The following is a 22,275-nucleotide window of genomic DNA, read 5'->3' as shown; positions in this document are numbered from 1 at the left end:
TGTCATGCTCTAACTACACAAAAAGATTGCCCAACACAACCTATTTCCGAAATACCAATCTGTGTTTCAACCAAGATGTAGCACTAAGACCGCCACCATCCAGGTCATCGACAAGCCAATACTCATCATGGCCCTCAATTCGCCTCTGGTGCAAAGTTTCTCGGCTTCACCATTGATTGCAGCCTGTCCTTAAAACATATATTGCCACGAAGACACAAACAGAATACTACCAGTTCTCAATCCTGCACCTAATCAAACCCTTCATGCCCACCTCAGACTTCAGATCCATCATCCAGGCCCTGGTGCACTCCCATTTCGATGATGGCAATGCCCTCCTGGCAGGTGTCCCAATCATTACTCTGGCCCCCCTGAAAGCTATTAAGCATGGCACAGCATGCCTTATCTTTGGACTGAAGAAATTCAGCTGCATTTCCCCAACTTTCAAGATACTACACTGGTAACCCTTCCAAGCTTGTATTACTTACAAGGCAGCTCGCATCACATACAAAGCTCTAATGCCATCAAACATAGCTGAAAGGATCTCCCACTGAGGAGGTCAATGTGACACCAGGAGCCAAGAAGCGCCAGAATGAGTCCAGGAAGTGAAAAAAGGAAAAGACCAGATATCAAATATCCTTCAACTATGCTCCCATGCTCGGAACAACCTTCCTGCCAACAAAAGGCTGGCTCCCTCACTCCTGTGATTCAAGAAAGATCTGAAGACCCTGCTCTTCAAGGAACACTTCCACTGAAGAGTATGGACCACAAACTGACAAGACAATCCCCCACACACCCACTCGGTTCATTTATTGTACAGCATTTCACTACTTTGCAGCTAGGCTTGCGCTCTATGGATCATCTTGATACATACATATATGACTTGATACATACATATATGAAGTCATTCACCTCAGAGAAATGTGCCCATATTATCTTACTCTTTATGATAGTACTCTTGCATGCAGAGTAGCTTGCGGTAGGGAGGTGGCCCACATAGTGCAGGCATAAACAGAACATGAATGTCAGGATCAGGTACGGTCCCTTAAAGTGGATGATATTTGTGCTGCTCATATTAAGGGCACATTACACAGCAAGGAAGGAAACAATAGCATCAAACAGTGATACAATGTATATCCTAGGCTGGAGAGTAAAACGAAGAATTAAACATCCCTAATAAACAAAGGGGAGTCTCTAACAATCCAGGGCTTGTGAGGAACTCCACTGACCTTACGGGGACCCTAGGATAATGCCACAGGCCAGATAAGTACCTTGCAGTGTCACTTGTAGGTGTTCCAATGTTTATAACAGTGCCCCATGCAAGTATCGGTTTCTTTCCACAGGTACCCAGAAGAACAATTGACCTCAGGGGTACCAGTGGAGAACCAGAAGATGAGATCCTGTGGAAGGTTCATGACCCAGATCAGAAGTCTCAGGAGCACAAAAGCATAGTAGGATTCAGCCCTGTATGTTAAGCAATGCCGAATGCGGTATAAGGGGACCTGCTGATCCCGACGACCACAGAACGCAAGCCACCCTGAGAGTGAGTATCAAGAAAAATTCACCAACCCAAGGCCCAGAGGTAAGTACTAACAATGTTTGCTTCCGGAAAACAACCCATTAAGTAACAGCTTTTTGTTAAAGGGCAAAATGAAGGATGTGGTCACCCAGGGATTGGCGCCCTGAGCCAACAACGACCCCAATGGCCCCAAGAAGAGCAACCATGCTTTAGAAGAGTGGGGCTCACAATCTAGAAGTGGAATCAATGACAGAGAGGCCTCCAGGATGACGGAGGAACCTGTCAGCTCAGCAGGCAAATGTGGTCAGCACTCTCTGAGGGGGTCAAAAAATGAGAGACGGACGCAAAGTTGTAATTTTCTCATCATCACACATCTTTATCAAACAGAAATGGGTTGGCTAAACGCCTCTCTATCCCTATCCTAAGGAGAGTTTCCCTACCCAGGAAACTAAAACTAAACATCAGTCTGTGTTAAGCCATTAAACTTATAAACTCTCTGTCTGTCCCAAACATTTTAATCTAGCCCTCACACTAGAAATGAACAACTAAAGGTGCAAGGAAATGTTTCTGACTTATGGTTAGCAGAAAATGTTCATAATCAAAGTAAATAGATAAATCCAAAAGAAAAGTATTTTCCAAGGAGAAACCCTTGGATCAAAAGGGTGGTTCCCTTCTCCTGAATATTTAGGTAGAATAGCAAAAGTGTCTGTTCCAAACAACAGTTTCTTTTGGTTCTTGAAGCTAGGTGTAGAAAGTTCTTATGCAGACTCCTTGGTTTTGTTGTACTGGATTCAAAAAAGGGTCTTATAACATTTAGTTGTTCCTTAGTTTCTTTGTACTGGATTCCCAAAATGGTCTTATTCAGATGAGAAATTCCACACAAGGGTTTCATTACCTTCTCCTATATTTTGGTGGAGTCCCTGGTGTGTTTCTTTACCAGGAATCCTTTGTGAGCTCTTCAGATTTCCTGGTGTACTCCCCTGCCAGGTATCTTGTCATAATATTAAAAGTTCATATTCATTTTCAAAGTGCCTGGTCTATTTGGCCACCGGGACTTTTACAGCGTTGGTAGATCTCCTGGTGTACTCACTGCCAGGAATCCTTTTGTGGAGCCTTCAGATCTCCCGGTGTACTCTCCTGCCAGGTATCTTCCCAGTTTTGAAGTTCGCATTCAGTCTAAAAGTGCCTGGTCTATTTGACTGGGAGGATTTCCGCTTTGGGCTTCCTAGATCCCCTGGTGTACTCCCCTGCCAGGTATCCTGCCGCAATGTCTTATAACTGTTTTCTTTTGTGTGGATTGACTGGTATACTTCCCTGCCAGGAATCCTTCTTTGGGTTCCTACAAATCCCCTGGTGTACTTCTCTGCCAGGTAACCCTCCTCCGCCCATATGTCCACTGCCTGGTATACTCCTTTCACCAGCAATTCTTATAATTTACACTGTCCTTTAATATGGCACAGTTGTATAACTTTGTTGTATTTCTATTTTCTTACTTTACAGTAATAATTGTTCCAACTTTCCCCACATTGACACCTCATACATATGGACGTGTTCAAGTTTTGTCGCTGTCTTCATCTTATTGGTATTTGTTTGCTTAGGATAACACTTGCTCCAAATTTCCCAATATTGCAATATTGACATCTCATACATCAGGACTTGATCAAGTTTTGTCGTTGCACTTTATCTTGTTGGTATTTAAATATTCTTAATTCATTCATTTGTTGACAACCCTTTCGGTATGCTGCAGGATCCCCAATGGCTCTGGGCAGGCTCACCAGTGATTTGTAGCATCCCCGACCTGTGCCATGTTTCTACGATGAAGCTTCCTCTCTGGGACGGCCTCCTTTGCGCTGCCGACCTTCCGGCGTTTCTTTCAGCTCCGCGCTGACCCGCCGGTTTCTCACTCTGGCCTGGACCGGAGAATGCAGCTTTCTAGCACAGTGCCTGCAGCATCTCTCCTACCTTCGCACCAGGCCGGTACATGACTCTCACATTTGCAAGCTGACGCAGGAATCCGCCTGTCCTCTCGACTTCCTCCGGCACAGCCCTCACCCATGCTTACTGCATTTTGAGTGCGGATGCCATTTTTAAATGTCCCGCGCACTCGTGATTCAATGAAACAACTATTCTGCATATTCAGTTTTCGGTTTCTTTCAATACGCATCAATTCCCTCCTCCTTGTCCTCGTCTCAGTACTTGAGGCTTTATGGGAGTTGTAGTCCATAGAGATTATGGGATTTCTAGAATAATGTTGTTTAGAAGTCTTACTTAGAAAAACATCAGAAACAGGAGATATTGTAGGTGAGTTATATGTGTTTAAGGTCTGAATGGAACTTTGCCTAGAATGACTTCAAGGAAGGGGTTTCTGTGTTCTACAGTAAGGAGGATTTGTGGGGTGACAACAAGCCATCAGGAACTTGGGTATTATAAGATCCTCTTCAGGGGGAGGAAGAGAATAGCGTGTCTCTTCCAATGGAGCTAGCACCCCCCAACCCCGAAATCGTCTCCTCCTATATGGTCCTCCCTCATATTACCACGCCCACAGGTTAGGATCAGGTAGCGGCTGCCGTCCCCTGGCCACATAGGAGGAGGTCATTGGGGGGGAAATCGTGATGACTCCACAGGATTCATCACAACTCCAGCAAAAATGGCCCCTGCAGCAGGACAATGGTAGTTGCAACCTAAGAGGGCTGAGGCAAGCAGATTTAGTGGGTTTTTGGAGTCCCATTACCTATCCAGAGAGTGGCAGCTTCCAAAATCAACTCAGCACAACTTGATGGGAAACAGTGGTAAATTCTGGCAAAAAGTCCGGAAAATGGCCCCAGGAAGGAAGGGCTTGCCCCAGCAAAGGCCTTGTCCCTGCAGATGGGGAAGATCACTAGCAGGATGAGGACATTACAGGAAGGAAAGCAAGCAGCCAAAAACCCAAACCTGGGCTATTCCCAGAACACTGCATCCAGCCTATTTGGCCAGAACATGGCCTAAAAATGCCACAAGGGTGCGAAATCGCTGAAACTGTTTGAACAGGTAAGCAGACCTGCTCACCTTTCGAAAGTCCAGCAGCACTCAGCTCAGGAACATGGTTCCCCCTTGATATCCCTTCACTCATAGGGGCTTGTATCTGTCAGCCCACCGGTCCCATTAGGGAATTTAAAACCAAGGGTTTGGTGGCCAGCCAATCAGGTTGGCCTCATAAATCGCCAAACACTGAGGTCCAAATCCCTTGGGCGCAGTAGCGGCATTCCCAAGGCCAGGAACTTGTCTAAATCTGTCCAAACCACTATGGAGGCTGCATCTTGGGCTCACAAGGAGCCAACACCTCAGAACTGCCATTTTAAAGCCTGCCTCGTGGTTTCCCTGAACAAAGGAAGCCCCCTAAACAAAATGGCCAAGAGTAAGATCTAAAAGAAAACATGAGTATGCCAATGGTGAACCGAAAGGTACATTGGGCTACACATGCAGTAAATCATCTTGCGCCTGTGGTAAAGTCAAAACTAAATATTAGCAGCCACGAGCCTAAACCCTAATTTTGGAGGTGGGAGTACTAGTTATTGTTCTCATGAACGGAATGAAGTACCGCCTTGTCAAATAAACACTCATTGGAGGAAGAGGCATCTAAGCAATAAGGCTTGATGAAGGTATGCACTGATGCCCATGTTGCAGCTGAACAAATATCTGCTGCAGGGACTCCCCTCTTCAGAGCCGCAGAAGTAACCATCCCCCTAGTGGAATGGGCTCGAAGCCCATCCGGTGGGTCTTTTCCCGCCAATCTGTAGCACTCAATTATAGCCAGAATGATCCAGCGGGATATAGTCTGTTTTGTCACTGCTAATCCCAATTTATGGCCTGTATAACCCACAAAAAGTTGGTCATCTTGATGTAACTTTGACATTCTTGAAATTTAAAAACTGAGGGTCCTTTTGGGGTCCTGTCTATGTAGTCTCTCCTCTTCTTTGCCCAAATGAGGAGGAGGATAGAATGTTGGTAAAATTATTTTTTGTGACAAATGGAAGTCAGAAAGTACTTTTGGTAAGAAAGATGGTTTAACTTTAAGAACTACCTTGTCCTTGTAAAAAGTAGTATATGGGTGTTTACATGAGAGAGCCTGTATTTCACTAACCCTGCGGGCTGATGTTAAGGCTACAAGAAGAACAGTCTTTAGTGTTAGAAGCCTCAAGGGACAGGAGTGCAGAGGCTCAAATGGTATACAATTTAGAAACAAGTACTAGATTTAAATCCCAAGTTGGGACATGAAACGCTACTGGAGGGTATACATTAGTAAGCCCTTTCAGAAATTGAATGGTTAATGACATTTTGAAGTAGGAAACCTCTTCCGAGGAGCGCTTGAAAATGGACAGCGCAGCAAGATATCCTTTAATTGTTCCGATCTGGAGCTCCAGGTTGGCTAGATGCAGTAGGGAAGAGAGCACCATTGGGGTGCCACATTGAAAAGGGTCCACATCCTTATCTTTGCACCAGTTACTGAATTTGTTCCAACGACACCGGTACAAAAATTTTGTTGCTGGCCTTCTGGCCGAAAGCAAAATCTCCATTACATCATCTGGAAGATCCCAATCCTTGTATCTCAACCTCTCAGAAACCATACGTGAAGGTTGAGTGTCTTGACCTCTAGATGGAGAACGCGACCTTCCTCTTGCGAGAGAAGGTCCTCTCTTTGCGGAAGACTTATTGGAGGGCAGATGGACATGTCCAGAAGGTCTGGGTACCACGTCACCTGGCCCAATCCGGGGCAATTAGGATCATGGTTTTCCTGAACTTTCTCAACCTCCTGATTACTTGAGGAATCACGAGGACTGGAGGAAACGTGTACAGAAGTGGAAACTTCCAGTCCACCACGAACACTGTTCGCACTTCCTGTTTAGATCCACTTGAGGGGTTCCCCAAAGGGCGAAGATCTCCAGAAGGAATTCCTAAGCTAGCTCCCACTCGTGGGAGACTGTGCTCTGCCTGCTCAGAGCGTCTGCTGCCGTGTTCTGCTCTCCGGCTAGGTGAACTGCCGATAGAGAGATTCCTTCTCATATTGCCCAGAACCAGAGCTGCATTGTCTCTCTGCACAGTGGTAGTGACCCTAAGCCTCCTCTCTTGTTGAGGTAGTACATGACCACCGTGTTGTCCGTCATTATCAGGACATTCTTTCCCTGTACAGAGGGCAGGAAAGCTTTCAGTGCTAGTCTGATTGCTCTCAGCTCCAATAGGTTGATGTGTAGTTTGGACTCCGATGGAGACCAACAACCGCTGATTGTCAGATAGTTGGTATGGGCTCCCCATCCCGTGAGTGAGGCGTCCGTTACTACTGTTATCTCCGGCCATGGTTGCCAAAAAGTTTCTCCCTTGAGGATGTTGTCGTTGTAAACCCACCATAGTAGATCCTGAGCAACTGCGCTCTGGACTTGCAGAAGATCCGACATACTCCCTGAGAACTGGGACCACTGAGTTCTGAGGGCCCGCTGAAGGGATCTCATTCTCAATCTGCCCTCTAGCACCAGAATGATGCAGGATGCCATGAGGCCGAGCAACCTGAGAAAATCGAAGGCCGGCAGATGTTGGGCATTCTGGAATTTTGTTACCATCTGCAGAATGTGGAGAGCTCCTATCTCGGGAGGCGGGGCTTTGCCCGAGGAAGTGTCCAAAATGCTCCCATAAACTGGAGTTTTTGGGATGGTATCATTAGGGACTTCTTGAAATTGAGGGAGAAGCCCAGGTTGTGAAGGAAGTGACAGGGGATCGACAGATGTTTTTGAGCTTGTTCGGGAGAACGTACTCTGATCAACCAATCATCCGGGTAGGGGTAGGCGTGAATCCCCCCTTTCCTGAGACTTGCTGCCACCACCGCCATCAGCTTGGTGAAAACCCTCGGGGAGGAGGTCAGCCCGAATGGCAGAACTCGAAACTGATAGTGAGAACTGGCAACTGCGAACCTCAGGTACTTTTTGTGCCTGTGATGGATTGGCACATGAAAGTAAGCATCCTGAAGGTCCAATGATACCAACCAGTCTTGGAGTTGGAGAGCCTGAAGGATCTGAGAAAGGGTTACCATCTTGAACTTGTCCTTCCTGAGGAACTTGTTCAAGTTTCTTAAGTCCAAGATGGGTCTCAATCCTCCGTTCTTCTTTGGGATGAGAAAATAAGGGGAGTACCAACCCTTCTTCCTCTCTGCTACCGGTACATGTTCTATTGCACCTTTCTCTAGCAGGGTTAACATTTCCTGCAACAGGAGCGGGTCTGGAATTTTGGCAGAGTTGGCTCCCGGTGGATGATCCTGAGGCCTTTTTAGGAAGGGAAGGCAGTAACCTTGAGCTACTGTTTCCAGTGCCCAAGCATCTGAAGTAATGCCCCGCCATTCTTTCAGATGCTGAGAGATTCTGCCCCCCGCTGGGGTTTTGTGTGATAAGGCCTCAGAGTGATTTAGAGCCGGCTGCAGGAGCGGCTGAGGTTAAAGATGCCGTTCCTGAGGAAGGCTTTGCAGTCATTAATCGTCCACCACGAGTGACATTTCTTTTGCCTCTTTGAAAGGCCTGTCCTCTTCCTCGACCAAAAGAGGAGTAGTACCGAAAAGGACAATCCCTCCAGGAAGATGAGCCCGAATAGGGTTTCTGAGGCTGTCGCATGGAGGCACTAAGGGATTTAGCTGCCGTTTTTGAGGTCTGAAGTCTTTCTAGGCTTTCATCAGCCTTACTAACAAACAGTCTCAAGCCATCAAAAGGCATGTTGAGGAGTCTGGCCTGCACATCTGGTGCAAACCCTGACTTTCTCAACCACGCAAATCTGCGTAGCACTGTGCTTGTAGCCATGGACTTGCTGATACTTTCAGCATTGTGCAGTCAAGACTGGAGACATTCCCCCATTGCCTCCTTGCCATCTTTGACAATATTCAGGAAGCCTTCCCTTTCCTCGGCTTCTGGAATATGTTCAGCCGCTGCCGAAATGCAGCCCCACAGGGTATGTGTGAACCTGGCCAGGGTACAGGTGACGTTAGTTGACTTTAAGGCCATGCTACCCAAAGTAAAAACTTTATGGGCCCAAGCATCTACCTTCTTATCCTCTCTATCTTGAGGGATGGTTGGATATGCAGTCTGTCTTGAAGTAGTTTCAGTCTGAATAACCAGACTTTCTGGAGTGGGATGTCTGTTCAAATACTCAGGATCAGAAGTAGAAGTTCTATACTTCTTAGGAAAATTACTGTTTACTGCAGCAATGTTGTCAGGAGCTTCCCAGTTCCTTTCTACTGTTCTCTGAAGTGCCCTATGAAAGGGGAGAACTGGAACCTTCTGGGGGCCCCGATCTAGAATGTCCGTCATGTCATCCTGATCAAATGTGGGTGAGGATCTACCCCAACCCATATATTCCATCACTCTTTTCATTAAACTCCTGTACCCTGAATCTGCATGTTCTGCAGGGTCAGGTCTCGCAAACTCTAGCTCAGGTGACGTATCAATGCCACTAGCAGAGTGAAGAGTCTCGCACAGGTCTCTCATTTTAGATTATGGGTCTATTAATTCCTCTGGAACCTGTCTAGTGCCATATTGCACTCCAAAAGGAGAAGCCTCCTCATCTTCAGAGCCACTTTCTTCAAATATCGAAGACATAGGGCCTCATTATGACCCTGGCGCTCCCGTAATGAAGGGGACCGGTACGGGACCGGCCCCCTTCATTACGGAAGCGCCTATTATGAGTTTCCCTTTGCGGGACCCGGATCAGACGTCTGGTAAAACCAGACGTCTTTTCCGGGTCCAGCGAGGAGAAGATGGAGGTAACAACTGGACACTTGTAATGTGCCCGTTGTTACCTCCCTCCCCATTCCCATTGAGCCCTATAGGGGCTCAAATGGGAATGGGGAATGGTTCCTGCAAGGAGGAATTACCGGGTCCTCCTATGTCGGAATGACCCATTAAGTCCCCATTGCAGGAAACGGGTAATGGAGCCTGGTGTTGCGGCAGCCATGGTGCTAATAACACCATGGCCACCTCCAAACACGTAATGAGGCCCCTAGACTTAAAAAAAGTCTGATTTTGGTAATGGAGTAAATCTCCTGTCTTGTTCATGAGTTTTCGTTGAGGGAACGGAAGGATCCTTCGAAGGTATCGAAGACGCTTTAGGCTTCGATGTCGAAGCTGTCGGCGTCAATGGTGTCGACGAAGTTGCAGATGTTTTCGACAACTTCTGTTTTTATGCGGTGTCGGGGAAACACTCGACTCTCGAAGATTCCTCGACGACTTGGCGTCGACTCGAGTCTTACGAGTTTTACCCATACTACTGGCTTTTACTGCAGTAGTTCCTGACTTCCCTGTGTCGTCCGATTGAAGCGACAGGGGTCTGGCTCTTCTGAGGTTTCTTTGAAGGGTTCGAGGCTGCATTCTCGAAGACCTCCATCATCTTTTTTCTAAAATCTTCCCATTTTCTTGGGGAATCCGACTTCGTCGGGCATCATCCCAATTCGGTTGATGTATCGGATGATGATGAGGGAGATCTATGTCTCCTTTTAACTCTTTTAGAAGAGGAAGATGAAGAGCGCCTCGATCTACTACGAGATCGGGATCTCTTAGAGTGTTTTTTGTGACGCTCCGATTCTTTCAAATCGGACGATTTGTTATGTCTTTTCGACAAAGCCTTCAAAGAGGCCTTAGAAGCATCCCGCCCCACCACCAGTTTACCTTTCCTCTCACGAAGGGCCTTCTCCGTCATCGCGTGACAGGAGCCACAGTCGCTGGTTTGATGATCTGAACCTAGGCACCAAAGACAAATGCGGTGAGGATCTGTTATCGACATCTTCGAACCGCAGTCGATACATTTCTTGAACCAGGTTTTGGGTGTAGGAGGAGTAGATGAAGATGACATTTTCTGACAGAAAATTTTGAAGCGCGCCGTTCTCCAGAGCGAAGCAGTCATAAAAACGGAACTGAAGCCAACGGGCGCAGCACAAGCTATTTATACTGACGGCGATGTCGACACGGTACGGAGCCCGTCGAGGGACATCGACGCCACAACCTCGTGCACAGTGCCCTCTGCAGAATTTTTTTTTCAGAAGCAGCGAAGCTGGCGAATACGAATATCATAAGATGAGGAATACGTGGGAGGACACAATCTATTCGAAATAGCTCTCCCCTGCTGACGACTGTTCTCTAATTGAATCCCTCTGGGATAGGGAGTGTAGGGCACTTCAGCATCGCACTGAATGTCCTGGCCCAGAGTTTAAAGCTCCACTGCATTTATGCATCATAATTACTTAACTGCTATGGTAGCACTGTGAAGTATTAGTTTTTCGCCCATCACTAAGAAATGCCCTGTAGCCATGCCTTGCAGAGGACATCAAGCATCTCTGTGGGTACAAGTGGGCTGTTGATTTGTTTTTAGGTTTCATCTCAGTGTGTGGAGGATAAAAGTCTAGCATGAGTAATAATGAAAAATGAGAAATAAAGAGACACACCCTGAACCAGCCTGAGTGCCAAACAAGTGTATTCAGACACAAACGGAAGCTGAGATTTGGAGAGAGTGCCACAGCAAGTCTTGCAGAATTTCCATGACCATCTCTGAGGATTACACAGAAAGATCAGCTTATATAGGCAGTTCACTAATATAAATTAACATTGGCCCGCTTCCAGGTAGGAGCTACCAGACGGTTTTGCATAACGATAACAGTTTCTTACAACATATTGCTTAAAAACAGCAGTTAGGCCTTGCAGGTTCTACCCTTTCGTAAGTGGGTTCAGCTAGCATTGCTCCTGCATGTATTATATGGACAACAACACCACAATACTAGAATAGCAAATAAGGTCATGAACGAAGAAGACGAACAGTGAGATGTGACGTCAGGTTGCTGGGGCTCAGCAAAGTCTGCCAGGCCTGGCGTGTGTGCATTGTGTAAGAGTGGTTAACACAGAATGGGCCTAGGGGAGGCATGTATATATTCTGACACAACAGGTGTTGCTAGGAGACATCTATTTGAGCCAGAAATACATTTTATTACAGTGCAAGGGGAGGATCAGATTTGTGAAGTTTTATTTTGTTCAGTGCTTTGGCCATGTGCCAAGCCCACCCTCTCCAAACTCATGCCGCTCAGGGACTGGGAATCCATGTCAAAACAGGACATGAACAGCAGGATCCATGGTTCCTCACTGCTTTCTGCAGCTGCCCTTTAGATTTTGCAAGTGCCTTCTTCTAAAATACAGCTATGTTTCCTTCTCTTATCTCACTCCACTGTTGTCACTTTTACCTGACTTGTTTCCAGCTAATGGGCTGCAGAGTACATTACATTGGTTTCTTGCCCGCTAATGGGCAACAAAAGTGTGACAAATCTTTGCTATGTTTTCTAGCAGCCTTGAGAAGTAATATATCTGCCTTTTTGTTGCTTCTCTAAGTGTGGAAAGTCTACTTAGAAATGCACATGGAAGATAAGGGAATAGTTTCTTACCTGTAACTCCATTTCTCCAGCATTGGTATCTTTCATGGATTCACATGCTTAGAATATTCCCCATCGTCAGGCTGGGAATCCTCGGTAAGTTATATAGACATTTTCCATAGGAAAAAATTAGACACTTTTGTGTCCTATCTACGTCGTTTTGGGCCGCGCACGCCGGCGCCACTAGGACGTAGAGGTATATTTAGCCCCGCCCCCGCGGCTCCCTCAGATTTCGGCCCCCAAAGTAGTATGGGGGGATCTCTGGTTTGCATGCTCAGGGGAGGCAGGCAGGCGCATGTGAATCCATGAAAGATACCAATGCTGGAGAAATGGAGTTACAGGTAAGAAACTATTCCCTTCTCCAGCATTGGATCTTTCATGGATTCACATGCTTAGAATAGATTGTATAGCAGTATCCCCCAACATTGGAGGCGTGTATGCAAACCAACATCACGATAATCACAATGCATATTTACCATGGCAACAAATTACATTATAGTATGTTAACCGTGAAAGACACGACACTTTAAAGCATAGTTGCCGAAGGGTGTAACCCCCACTTGGGGCTTACCTTATTGGAACATGTGACGTAGTACTGCACGCCCCATCTGTGTATCTTCAGCATGTTGCTGTGCGAGACAGTAATGCCGGGTAAACGTGTGTGGTACCGACCAGGAAGCCGCCTGGCAGATATCCCCCAGCGGAATTCCGGACCACAACGACGTCGACGATGATGTAGATCTTGGACGCTTCTCTACCGGTTTTCCGGCCTTGGAATGACAATAATAAATGGCCAAAGACACCCATCTGGATAGTCCTTGTTTGGAGATCGCCTTACCCTTAGCCGCAGGATCATAAGCTACGAAAAGTTGTCTCGTGTCTCTGAAGCTTTGAGTGCGATGGAGATAAAATTTTAAAGCTCTTTTCACGTCCAATGTATGGAGAGTCTTCTCCGCCACTGAAGACGGTGTTGGAAAAAATGTAGGCAACACTATAGAAGCGTGTTTATGGAACATGGAAGGCAGTTTAGGTATGAAATGCGGGTTAGTGGCCAGCACAACTTTATTAGTGAAAAACCTCAAATACGGAGGGTCGATCACTAAAGCTTGTATTTCTGACAGACGTCGAGCTGAAGTAATGGCCACCAGGAAAGCCAATTTCCAAGACAAAAATTTTAATGATGTCGACGACATTGGTTCAAAAGGGGGTTTCATCAGGGCTGCCAGAACCAGGTTTAGACTCCAGATCGGAGGAAACTTCTTCGTGGGAGGAAAGGTTCGAAACAACCCTTTAAGGAAGTGTTTAACTAGGCGATCACTGAACAATGGAGTTGAATGTCTCGTCCGAGTAAATCTCGAGATGGCAGCCAGATGCACCTTTATGGATGAAACAGACAAACCGTTTTTAGCCAGGATCAACAAGTATGGTAGGAGCTGTTCCAGTGTGATCGTCAGCGGGACCAAACCTGGTTGACCTGCGCACCATATGCAGAACCTTTTCCATTTGTATGAATATGAAGCGTTCGTGGAAGGTGCCCTTGCAGCTTGCAAAATGCGACGACAATCCGCTGGAATCGCTAACGCGCCAAACTCGGAGAAGTCAGGAGCGAGGCCATCAGACTGAGGCTGTCCGGGTCGTGATGCCAAACGACCCCTTTCTCCTCTGACAGAAGGTTGGGGATCTTCTGGAACCTCATTGGTTCTGCCGCTGAAAGGTGAAGTAGATCGGAGAACCACACTTGTCTGGCCCAATACGGGGCCACCAGGATCACCCGACATGGATATCTGTGGATCCATTGCAGAGTCCGACGGATGAGAGAAAATGGGGGGGAAGGCATACAGAAACTTGCCCGTCCACGGGAAGGAGAACGCGTCCCCTAGCGAGTATTGTTGTGGCCACCTGCTCGCGTATTGTGAGCATTTCTTGTTGTCTCTCGTCGCAAAGAGATCGAGGGCCGGATGACCCCATTTCGCGAAGATACGGTGCAGTTGTTGGTCGTTCAGTTCCCATTCGTGTAGACGATTCATCTCCCTGCTGAGAGCGTCTGCTTGCACATTTTTTACTCCTGGTAAGTGGAACACCAACAGATGTATGTCATGTTGGAGGGCCCAATGCCAGATCTCCTGGGCTTCCGTCGACAGGATCCTGGAGCGAGTTCCTCCCTGCTTTCGTAGATAAAACATTGTTGTTGTGTTGTCTATCATGATTCTCATCACTGAGCCCTTTATCTGTGGTAGAAAGGATTTCAGGGCCCAATGCACCGCCCTCAACTCTAGCAGATTGATGTGAAGGGCGGATTCTTCTGATGACCAACGACCCTGAACCTGTAGGCACCCCAGGTGAGCTCCCCACCCAGTTAGAGAAGCATCCGTCACCACTGTCCTCTGGAACGCAGGTTCCAGCAGGGGCATTCCCTTCGTCAGATGTATGGAAATTCTCCACCATTGAAGAGCCTGCACGAGCTGACCGTTGATGGTCAACTTGTCCGACCAGCGCCCTTGACTCTGTGCCCATCGATCCGCCAAGAATTCCTGAAGAGGCCTCATGAAGAGGCGACAATTGTCGATCAAGGGTATGCAGGACGACATGGTCCCCAGCAGGGACATGTACCTTCGCACTGATACTCTGGTGTCGACCTTCCATTCTGATGCCTTTTTTTGCAGTTTGTGAATCCTTTCGAGGGATGGCCTCACCAGCCCCGACTGTGTGTGGAACTCTGCCCCCAAAAAGACCAAGGTCCTTGATGGCTTTAATGAGGACTTGTCGAAGTTCACTGCGAAGCCCAAACGTTGTAGGAGGGACATGGTGGCATCTAGGCTTTCTTGTGCCCTTTCCGGAGACAATCCCCTCACTAGCCAGTCATCCAAATAAGGGTACACATGGTGACCTTCCTTTCTTAACCAGGCTGCTATTGGAGCCAGACATTTGGTGAACGTCCTGGGGGACGATTTTAGTCCGAACGGGAGGACCTTGAACTGATAGTGGGTTCGTCCGATGACGAACCGCAGAAATCTTTTGTGTCGTCGACGCATCGGGATATGGAAGTATGCGTCCTGAAGGTCTAGCGACGACAAATAATCTCCGGGTTGTATCGATCGGATCACCTCCTGGAGCGCAAGCATTTTGAATTTTAAATTCTTGAGCAGTTTGTTGAGTGCTCGTAGATCCAGAATGGGACGCCATTTTCCATTTGGTTTCTTGACGACAAAGTAACGGGAGTACACTCCTGTCCTTTTCCTGCCACCGTGACCAGTTCTATAGCCCCTTTCTGCAGCATAAGCGCCACCTCCTGCAGTAGTATTTGAAGGTGGGGCTCAGCCGAGAACACTGGTGGAATGTGTGGTAGCTTGTCCTTGAACTGTAGAGAGTGGCCCAGATGAATCGTGTCCAAAACCCATTGGTCTGTTGTTATGCACTCCCACTCGTCGACGTGACGAGACACTCGGCTCCCCAGGACGTCCTGAAACATGTCATTGTTGGTTCTTGGCTTGTTTATCTTTCGTCGATGAAGGGTAGGCACCCCGCCGTCTAGAGGTTTGGTGATCTCTGCCTCTACGAGAAGACTGGGCCGCACGTCTGTAGCCTTGGGACGAGTAGGAGGGTCTGTTGAAACCTCGGTCTCTAGATGACCCAAACCGGAGTTACCAGAAGCCCCTCTGAAAGGATGACCCAAACCAGAGTTACCAGAAGCCCCTCTGAAAGGATGAAAAGAACGAAAATTCCTACCACTCTGGAGGGCTCCGAGTGACCGCGCCGTGTCAGTATCCTCTTTCATGCCCTTCAAGGCCTCATCAACTTTTTCACCGAACAGTTGTTCCCCTTCACACGGCATATCCAAGACTTTATATTGCACCTCCGGTCTGAACGTAGTGCACTTGAGCCAGGCTTGTCTTCGTAGTACTACGCCATTATTGATTTGCTTAAATCCGGACTCGGCTAGGTCGACAGCAATGTTTATAGCATGGTTGGAGGCCTCTTCTCCTTCCCGTACTAGCAACATGGCAGACTTTCTATGTTCTTCGGGCAAATGTTCCAAGATAGGAGCCAGCCGGTGCCACATTTCCCTGTCATACCTAGACATAATCGCCAAGGAGTTGGCTGCTTTAACTGTAGTCGCGCCGACTGACAGCACCTTCTTGCCAAAAGCGTCTTGCCTCCTGGCTTCGTTGTCCGGCGGGGTCGTGCATTTATGTTGAGACCTGACCTTTCTAGCCGCCGCATATACCACCGATTCCGGCGAAGGTTGAGACGTCAAGCACTTGGGAGTCGATTTCGGAGCCTTGAATTTCTTCTCCAAACGACCTTTTACTGCCGGTTCCGAGAAAGGATGACGCATGGTCTTCAGGCCCTCTTGCCAGACATGGTCTAAAATAGGGATGGCGTATATGGATTTCCTTCTCTTGCCCATATCATCAAAAAGAAAACAATCCTTTTTCTCTTCTTCAGGGACTAGGCCAAACTCAGCACACGCCTTACTCATCATGGCATGGAACGCCCCCACTTCGTCAGGTGGTGATGGCTGGGCCGGACTTCTCGGAGCTTCCATTTCCGCTTCAGAGTCCCATGTTGGGTCCCTTGAGGGGGATAGTGAGATGTCTGAACCCGACCCTTCGTGGTCTGAATCAGAGTCCGGTAGTTCTCCCTCTTTTTGTGGGCGAGGGCGATCTTCCGCAGCTTGGGAAGCGGCAGTAATCCTGGTCGTCGAGCGAGGAGCCGGGCCCGGCTCGTCGACGAGTTGCGTAGACTGTAGCAGTGCCGGGGCACTGGGCTGAGGAATCCGTGTCCAAACGCTCTAACAACTTCTGTAGCGTATCTAGCACCTCCAAGGACAGAACTGCCTGGGGGTTCAGTAATGACGAGGTCATAGGGATGGTACCCCCACTCAAGAGCGTCACCGCACTGGTTGGTTGCAACCCCAGATCGGTTGGGTGCGCGACCGGGCCACGTTCCTCGTCAGCCAACGAGATGGAAAAAGCCGCCTCTGGTTGCAGCAGGGCCTCAGGCGGAACGGGGTCAAAAACCTCCAGTTGCCATCCCATAGACGGAACCACCGTTGACGACGATATGTTTCCTACAGCCGCAGTCTGAACCGTTGGAGGAGCCGCGGATGATGCAGGCGTCGACGAGCGGGCCGTCGACGAAGCAAGTGGCGCAGGGATTTGAGGTGTTCCCGCCGCTTTCGGGGCCGACTTGCTGGCCGAGGCCTCTCAACTCAAGGTAGACTTATGACGATCTCCTGAGGAGGATTTAGATGGTTCTTTTCTCTCCTTTTTAGACGAGGAGGAAGAAGACGACGCCTTGTGTGAAGAGGGGGCCTTCGAATGTTTCTCCGAATGCTTCTCCGAGGGGCGTTTTTCGGCAGAACGCGCCTTCTTCGTCGGGGGTTCTGACTTACTTCTCGAAGCCGTGGAGCCCACCTCCGATGCCAGGTACGCACCCGCCCCGTCATTGAGTCAATCGACAAGGCGTCTTTTTCGGTCTTTGAGGGTCTTCTGGGAGAAGCCCTGACAGATTTTACATGTGTCCGCTGTGTGGTGAGGATGAAGACAGTAAATGCAGTCCATATGACCATCCCCTTCGTACACCTTCTTAAGACCACATGTAGCACACGGACGAAACAACGCCCTTCCAGAAATCTTTTCGAGAAGAAAAAACAGAAGTAGAAAGTACAACCTAACCAAATAGCAGATACGCGAGGTAATCCCACTACTTTGGAAGACGGTTGAAATCTGAGGGAGCCGCGGGGGCGGGGCTATATATACCTCTACGTCCTAGTGGTGCCGGCGTGCGCGGCCCAAAACGACGTAGATAGGACACAAAAGTGTCGGAATTTTTCCTATGGAAAATGTCTATATAACTTACCGAGGATTCCCAGCCTGACGACGGGGAATATTCTAAGCATGTGAATCCATGAAAGATCCAATGCTGGAGAAACACGATTGCATTAACAAGGCTCATGCTGTGTTCGCAGTGTGTGATGTAAATGTAATCTACGTCTAAAGAAATGTGCGTATTTAGTGTTCATGCAGACTAATGTAGATGTAGTGCTTAATGAGATGACTAAGCATATGAACATTTATGGTAGTATGACTTCAAAAAAACTGTGTTGATTACTGTAACAAGCTTACATTAAATAGAAACACATTTAAAATTAATTATGATGCGGTATATTTATGATAGCTTTTGCAATTATTAATATTTAAGGATGTCAGTTGAAAAGTCTCTGATAATATAGTGCCATGGTGACTGGGGTATAAACACGTCTGTTAATGGGGTGCTTCTTACATGGAAAGCATTCCTGGGGGAGAGGCCCTGAATATCTGTAATGCCTGTTGTTTTCAGAGATATAGTAGCTTTTTCAAATTTTGGAATTTAATGGAAAAACCCCAAGTGAAAATTCCAGGTGATGATTTGCATTTATTTTTCACTGGATCTAGTTATTTTTAATAGGGACATTCCCATTGTTGTTACAACTCAATCCAGTGAAAACCATTTCCTAGCTATCAACTGTGCGTTCCGGTAACATGGGCTGCTCACAGCTAACCTGATACCATTTCAGATATCCTACCTGTGCTTCAAACAGCCTCTGTTTTCTCACATTTTTTACTCAAAAGCAGGGTGTTCGGTGGAAATTCAACTTCACCATTCGCAAATGGCTTCTACTGTATCCAGTTTCTGACATATTCATTTTGATAAATCTCCTGTACTTCTATGAAAAAAGGTTTCAGTGGTGATTCTTCTCTATCCCTGTGCCCCGCACCACCCTCCCACTCATTGTCTGTACACCTCAGACATAACCCGGAATGCAGAACATTTTCCCTACAGCATCGTCCCACTTTTCTCCGGGACTCATCACCCCCTTGCTCCCTTACTCTTTATTTTATATTGAAGCAATCTGTTGCTGCCTTGTGTCTGCTACAAACATGAGCGCTCTGTGACTTTGCATGTACAGAACGTGAAGCACATACACGCGGACATACAATTTTGTTTGGCGGTGGGTGGCCGATAAGGAGATTTGTTTCTACGGCTGGCTTACTAGGCCAACATGTATTGATTTAAACAAGAAATACTGAAAAGCAAATTTAAAAAGTGAGTTTCCTCAAAGTCTCCAGTCAAAATAGTGTCAGACAAAAATAAAACTGTTCTTCTTGGGAAAAGGGACCTATATCATTCTTAATCTGTTCAAGAATTACCTGCAAAGCTAGACTTGAATTCAGTTATCTATTTGGAATTGTATATAGCATGTTATTGCAAATGGCATTTGCTGGCAGCAGCTGCACATGTGGTGCTACGTCTCACCTTTTGGAGACTATGAGAGGCAATTGATTGCATTATTGGGCCATGTGAGGCTGTAATTGACATATAAGAGCAACACCTATTGGCTTTACCAATGCTTGTTTGCACTCCGCAAGCTGATGGAAAGTCTGCATATCCAGTTCAATATTCTACTCCTGCATGTAAGAGTTACAGCACGATTCTGGGGTCGGTGGTGCAGCTAATACCCATCATGAGTGCCACTACAGGGCCTCGGGCAGGGGGCCATCTGCAAGTACATGGCAGACAATATTATTGAATTAAGTGCCAGCAGCCCGTAAAGATCTACATGGGGCCCACACGCCCATGCTGTGGGAGTTCTGCAAATCGTGCTTGATCAGTGACTGTGGAACTCAGGAAAGCGCTGTGGTAGCAGAGACTAAAAGACCATGGGAAATGTTGTGGACTCCTGACCTGAGATACTCTGCAATGGGCTGTCTGAGCTCAGACTAAAAGCTCCTGGGGGATGTGGAGCCAGCTCAAACTGAGATGTTCTGGAAAGATGTGTTTTGGGAGCATGATCTGAACCACCCCACTATCGAAAGCAAAAGTGCCTAAACAATATCTGTATTTGTGAGAATTTGGGGTAGGCTGGAGGAAAAGGGGAGTATAGATTCAACTACTCCCTACTTGTGACAACCCTATCCCAGCTCCATTTCACCCACAGGAGCAGGCATGAGGCACATGGGCAAATCATGCCCTATGTTTGAAGTGTCCCAAAAGCCTTCAGTCCAATCCGCTAGATGCACTGACTTTCACAGTGTGCTGATGGGAATGGTTACATTGAGCACAAATGATTATGTTGCTTTTGACCTGTAACGGCACGGTGTCCAGATGAATGATTCATTCATTTATCTCTCAGAGTTGCTTCCTTTTGTGCTGTATGGGAGCGTGGCATCATTAGTACACAATAGCTCCATATAAACATAACATAAATGAATAACTATGGGAAAACAAGATGGCTACCAGAAGATTGGGGCATAGCCCTAGAAACTCATCTCTGAAATCCAACAGTAGTAGGCTGCCTGGGTGGCCCAGGTCTACATGCCTACGTCCACCGGAAGTTCCATTTTCTAAATATTGCAGAGCCATCAACACAGATTCCTAGTCATTGTAAACACACCAAGACATAGTAGAGCATTAGGAAACTCTTCCACAGAGACAAAAGACAGGAGAAGGGGCTTGTCTTACCTGTCCCTGTGATCCAAAAGACACACTTGGCATTGGATTCATCCTGCAGAGAGAGGACAGAGATTGGGTCAGGCGGGAGAAGGGTCAGTGGATCTTGCGAACCAAGACAGAGAGAAGCTGATGGGAGTGAGTATCAATGAGAAAGGCAGTGAATAAGGGAATGAGTGAGTCAGGGTGGGTAATGTTTGAGGGAAAGAAGCATGAGGGAGCAATAAAGCAATAGGAGTAAAGGAATAAGTAAATAAGTGAGGAAGTAAATGAGAGCAAGGAGGAAAGGGATGGAGTTGCAGCTGATGAAGTGGACCGGCCACAACATTTAGATCTCTTGTGTTGATGGAGCAACAATTGGATCTGGGAACCCATTTTATGGGCATTCTAAAAAAAGGAACTGTGCCTCACTCAACCACAAAGAAGTGTGGAACAGACTCGAAGAAAAGGACAGGACTCAGAAAATGCGTCTGGATATATGAAGGGGGTAAAACATACCTGCACTGTGCTTGTCTAGTTCCAGATACACCCCAGGATATACAGGCATCAATCATACATTTTTAGCGAAAACAGGGATGTATTGTGGTACAAATCTATACATTATACGGCATTTATGCTCCATTGAAATAGTCATCGGTATCTACTAAACTTACATCATTCCAATCTGTGGTCCTCCAGCTTAAAAATAAACTTACTATGGGAGTTCCTTCATACATGGTACTTAGAAAACTGTTGCTGTGGGTTTCAGATATCAGAAATTGACATTGGGATGCCCTTCAGGACCTGTACAATGTGTCCAGGGGCCTCATTAAAGAAACTTTGCACCAGTGCAATGGCAATTTTGCATGGTATTAGAACTAGAGCAAAGACTACCCTAGTGCGCAGACATATTAGTACCATCATCATCGCCAGATGTACCCAGAAGGAAGAAGCACATGATGGGCACTGTGGATTATACTCAGACACAAAGGGGGGGGGGGTATTACATGGGCGCTAGCAGCACAAGTTATAGTCCAACATAGAAGGGTTTATAGCCACACTAATCAGACCACGCAGCCCACAGCGATTATATGTTCATGACATAAAAGCAAAACTTGTCATTTTCAAGTATGCCCCCAAATTTCTGAACTTCAGCTAAAAAGGCACAATGCACATCTAAAGCCTCAATACAGAAACTTTGCACCAGTGCAAGGGCAATGTTGATTGGTATTTGCAATAGGGCATTTCCCTAGTGCAAAAACATTTTCTTTCAATGTATTTTTGCACCAGACAAAGACCGCCCTGAAAAGAGGCTGCCTAGGAAATACCACCCATAGAAGCCCACAATGTAAAAGGAGGGGCGCAGAGAGCAGAGCAGGCCTAGATGAACGGAGACCAGGGTTTTGGAGCAGGTACATGTTTGTGGGGTTGAGGGGGATCTAGATAGAGAGGCGGCCTGAAGGGAGTAGGGGCGAGGGGGATGTAACATGGAGGGTTTGGACTGGGTGGGCATGGAGCCAAGTAGGATAAGATCGGTGGGCGGGGGCACTTTACATGGGGAGTTGGGGACATGCAACCCACTGATGGATGCATATCCTTGCTCGTTTAAGGCCACTCTGATGTGGTAAAAAAGACGTTTTAGGAGTGGCTTCAAGCATGCAGGATATTAACATAGAACTGTGATAATACCATGCAAGGTTGTCCTTGCACTGGTGCAAAGCTTCTCTACTCGGGCCCCTGGACAAGCAACAAGGTCTCAAAGGTGAACTCTCTGTGACTACCTTCAGTTATGGACAGTGACTCTGTGACTGTCTCCTGTAAGTGATGACCACTCACCTTGATGGGCAGGTGCTTTGTGACTGCTAGTTTA

General features: G+C 47.2%; 1 protein-coding gene across 2 annotated transcripts in view; it reads right to left on the bottom strand.

The window, feature by feature from the left end:
- The window catches only part of ADGRG5 (adhesion G protein-coupled receptor G5), a 651,384-nt gene that overhangs the window by 189,196 nt on the left and 439,913 nt on the right, over window positions 1-22,275 (bottom strand). For both annotated transcript variants that reach the window (XM_069654199.1, XM_069654209.1), the window contains one exon: window positions 20,439-20,481. In XM_069654199.1, the coding sequence (XP_069510300.1) occupies window positions 20,439-20,481 (43 nt within the window). The remainder of the gene's footprint in view (window positions 1-20,438; window positions 20,482-22,275) is intronic.

Source organism: Ambystoma mexicanum, chromosome 1p (assembly GCF_040938575.1).
Source record: "Ambystoma mexicanum isolate Mex_15411 chromosome 1p, UKY_AmexF1_1, whole genome shotgun sequence".
NCBI lineage: Eukaryota > Metazoa > Chordata > Amphibia > Caudata > Ambystomatidae > Ambystoma > Ambystoma mexicanum.
This window is presented reverse-complemented; position numbering and strand designations above follow the sequence as displayed.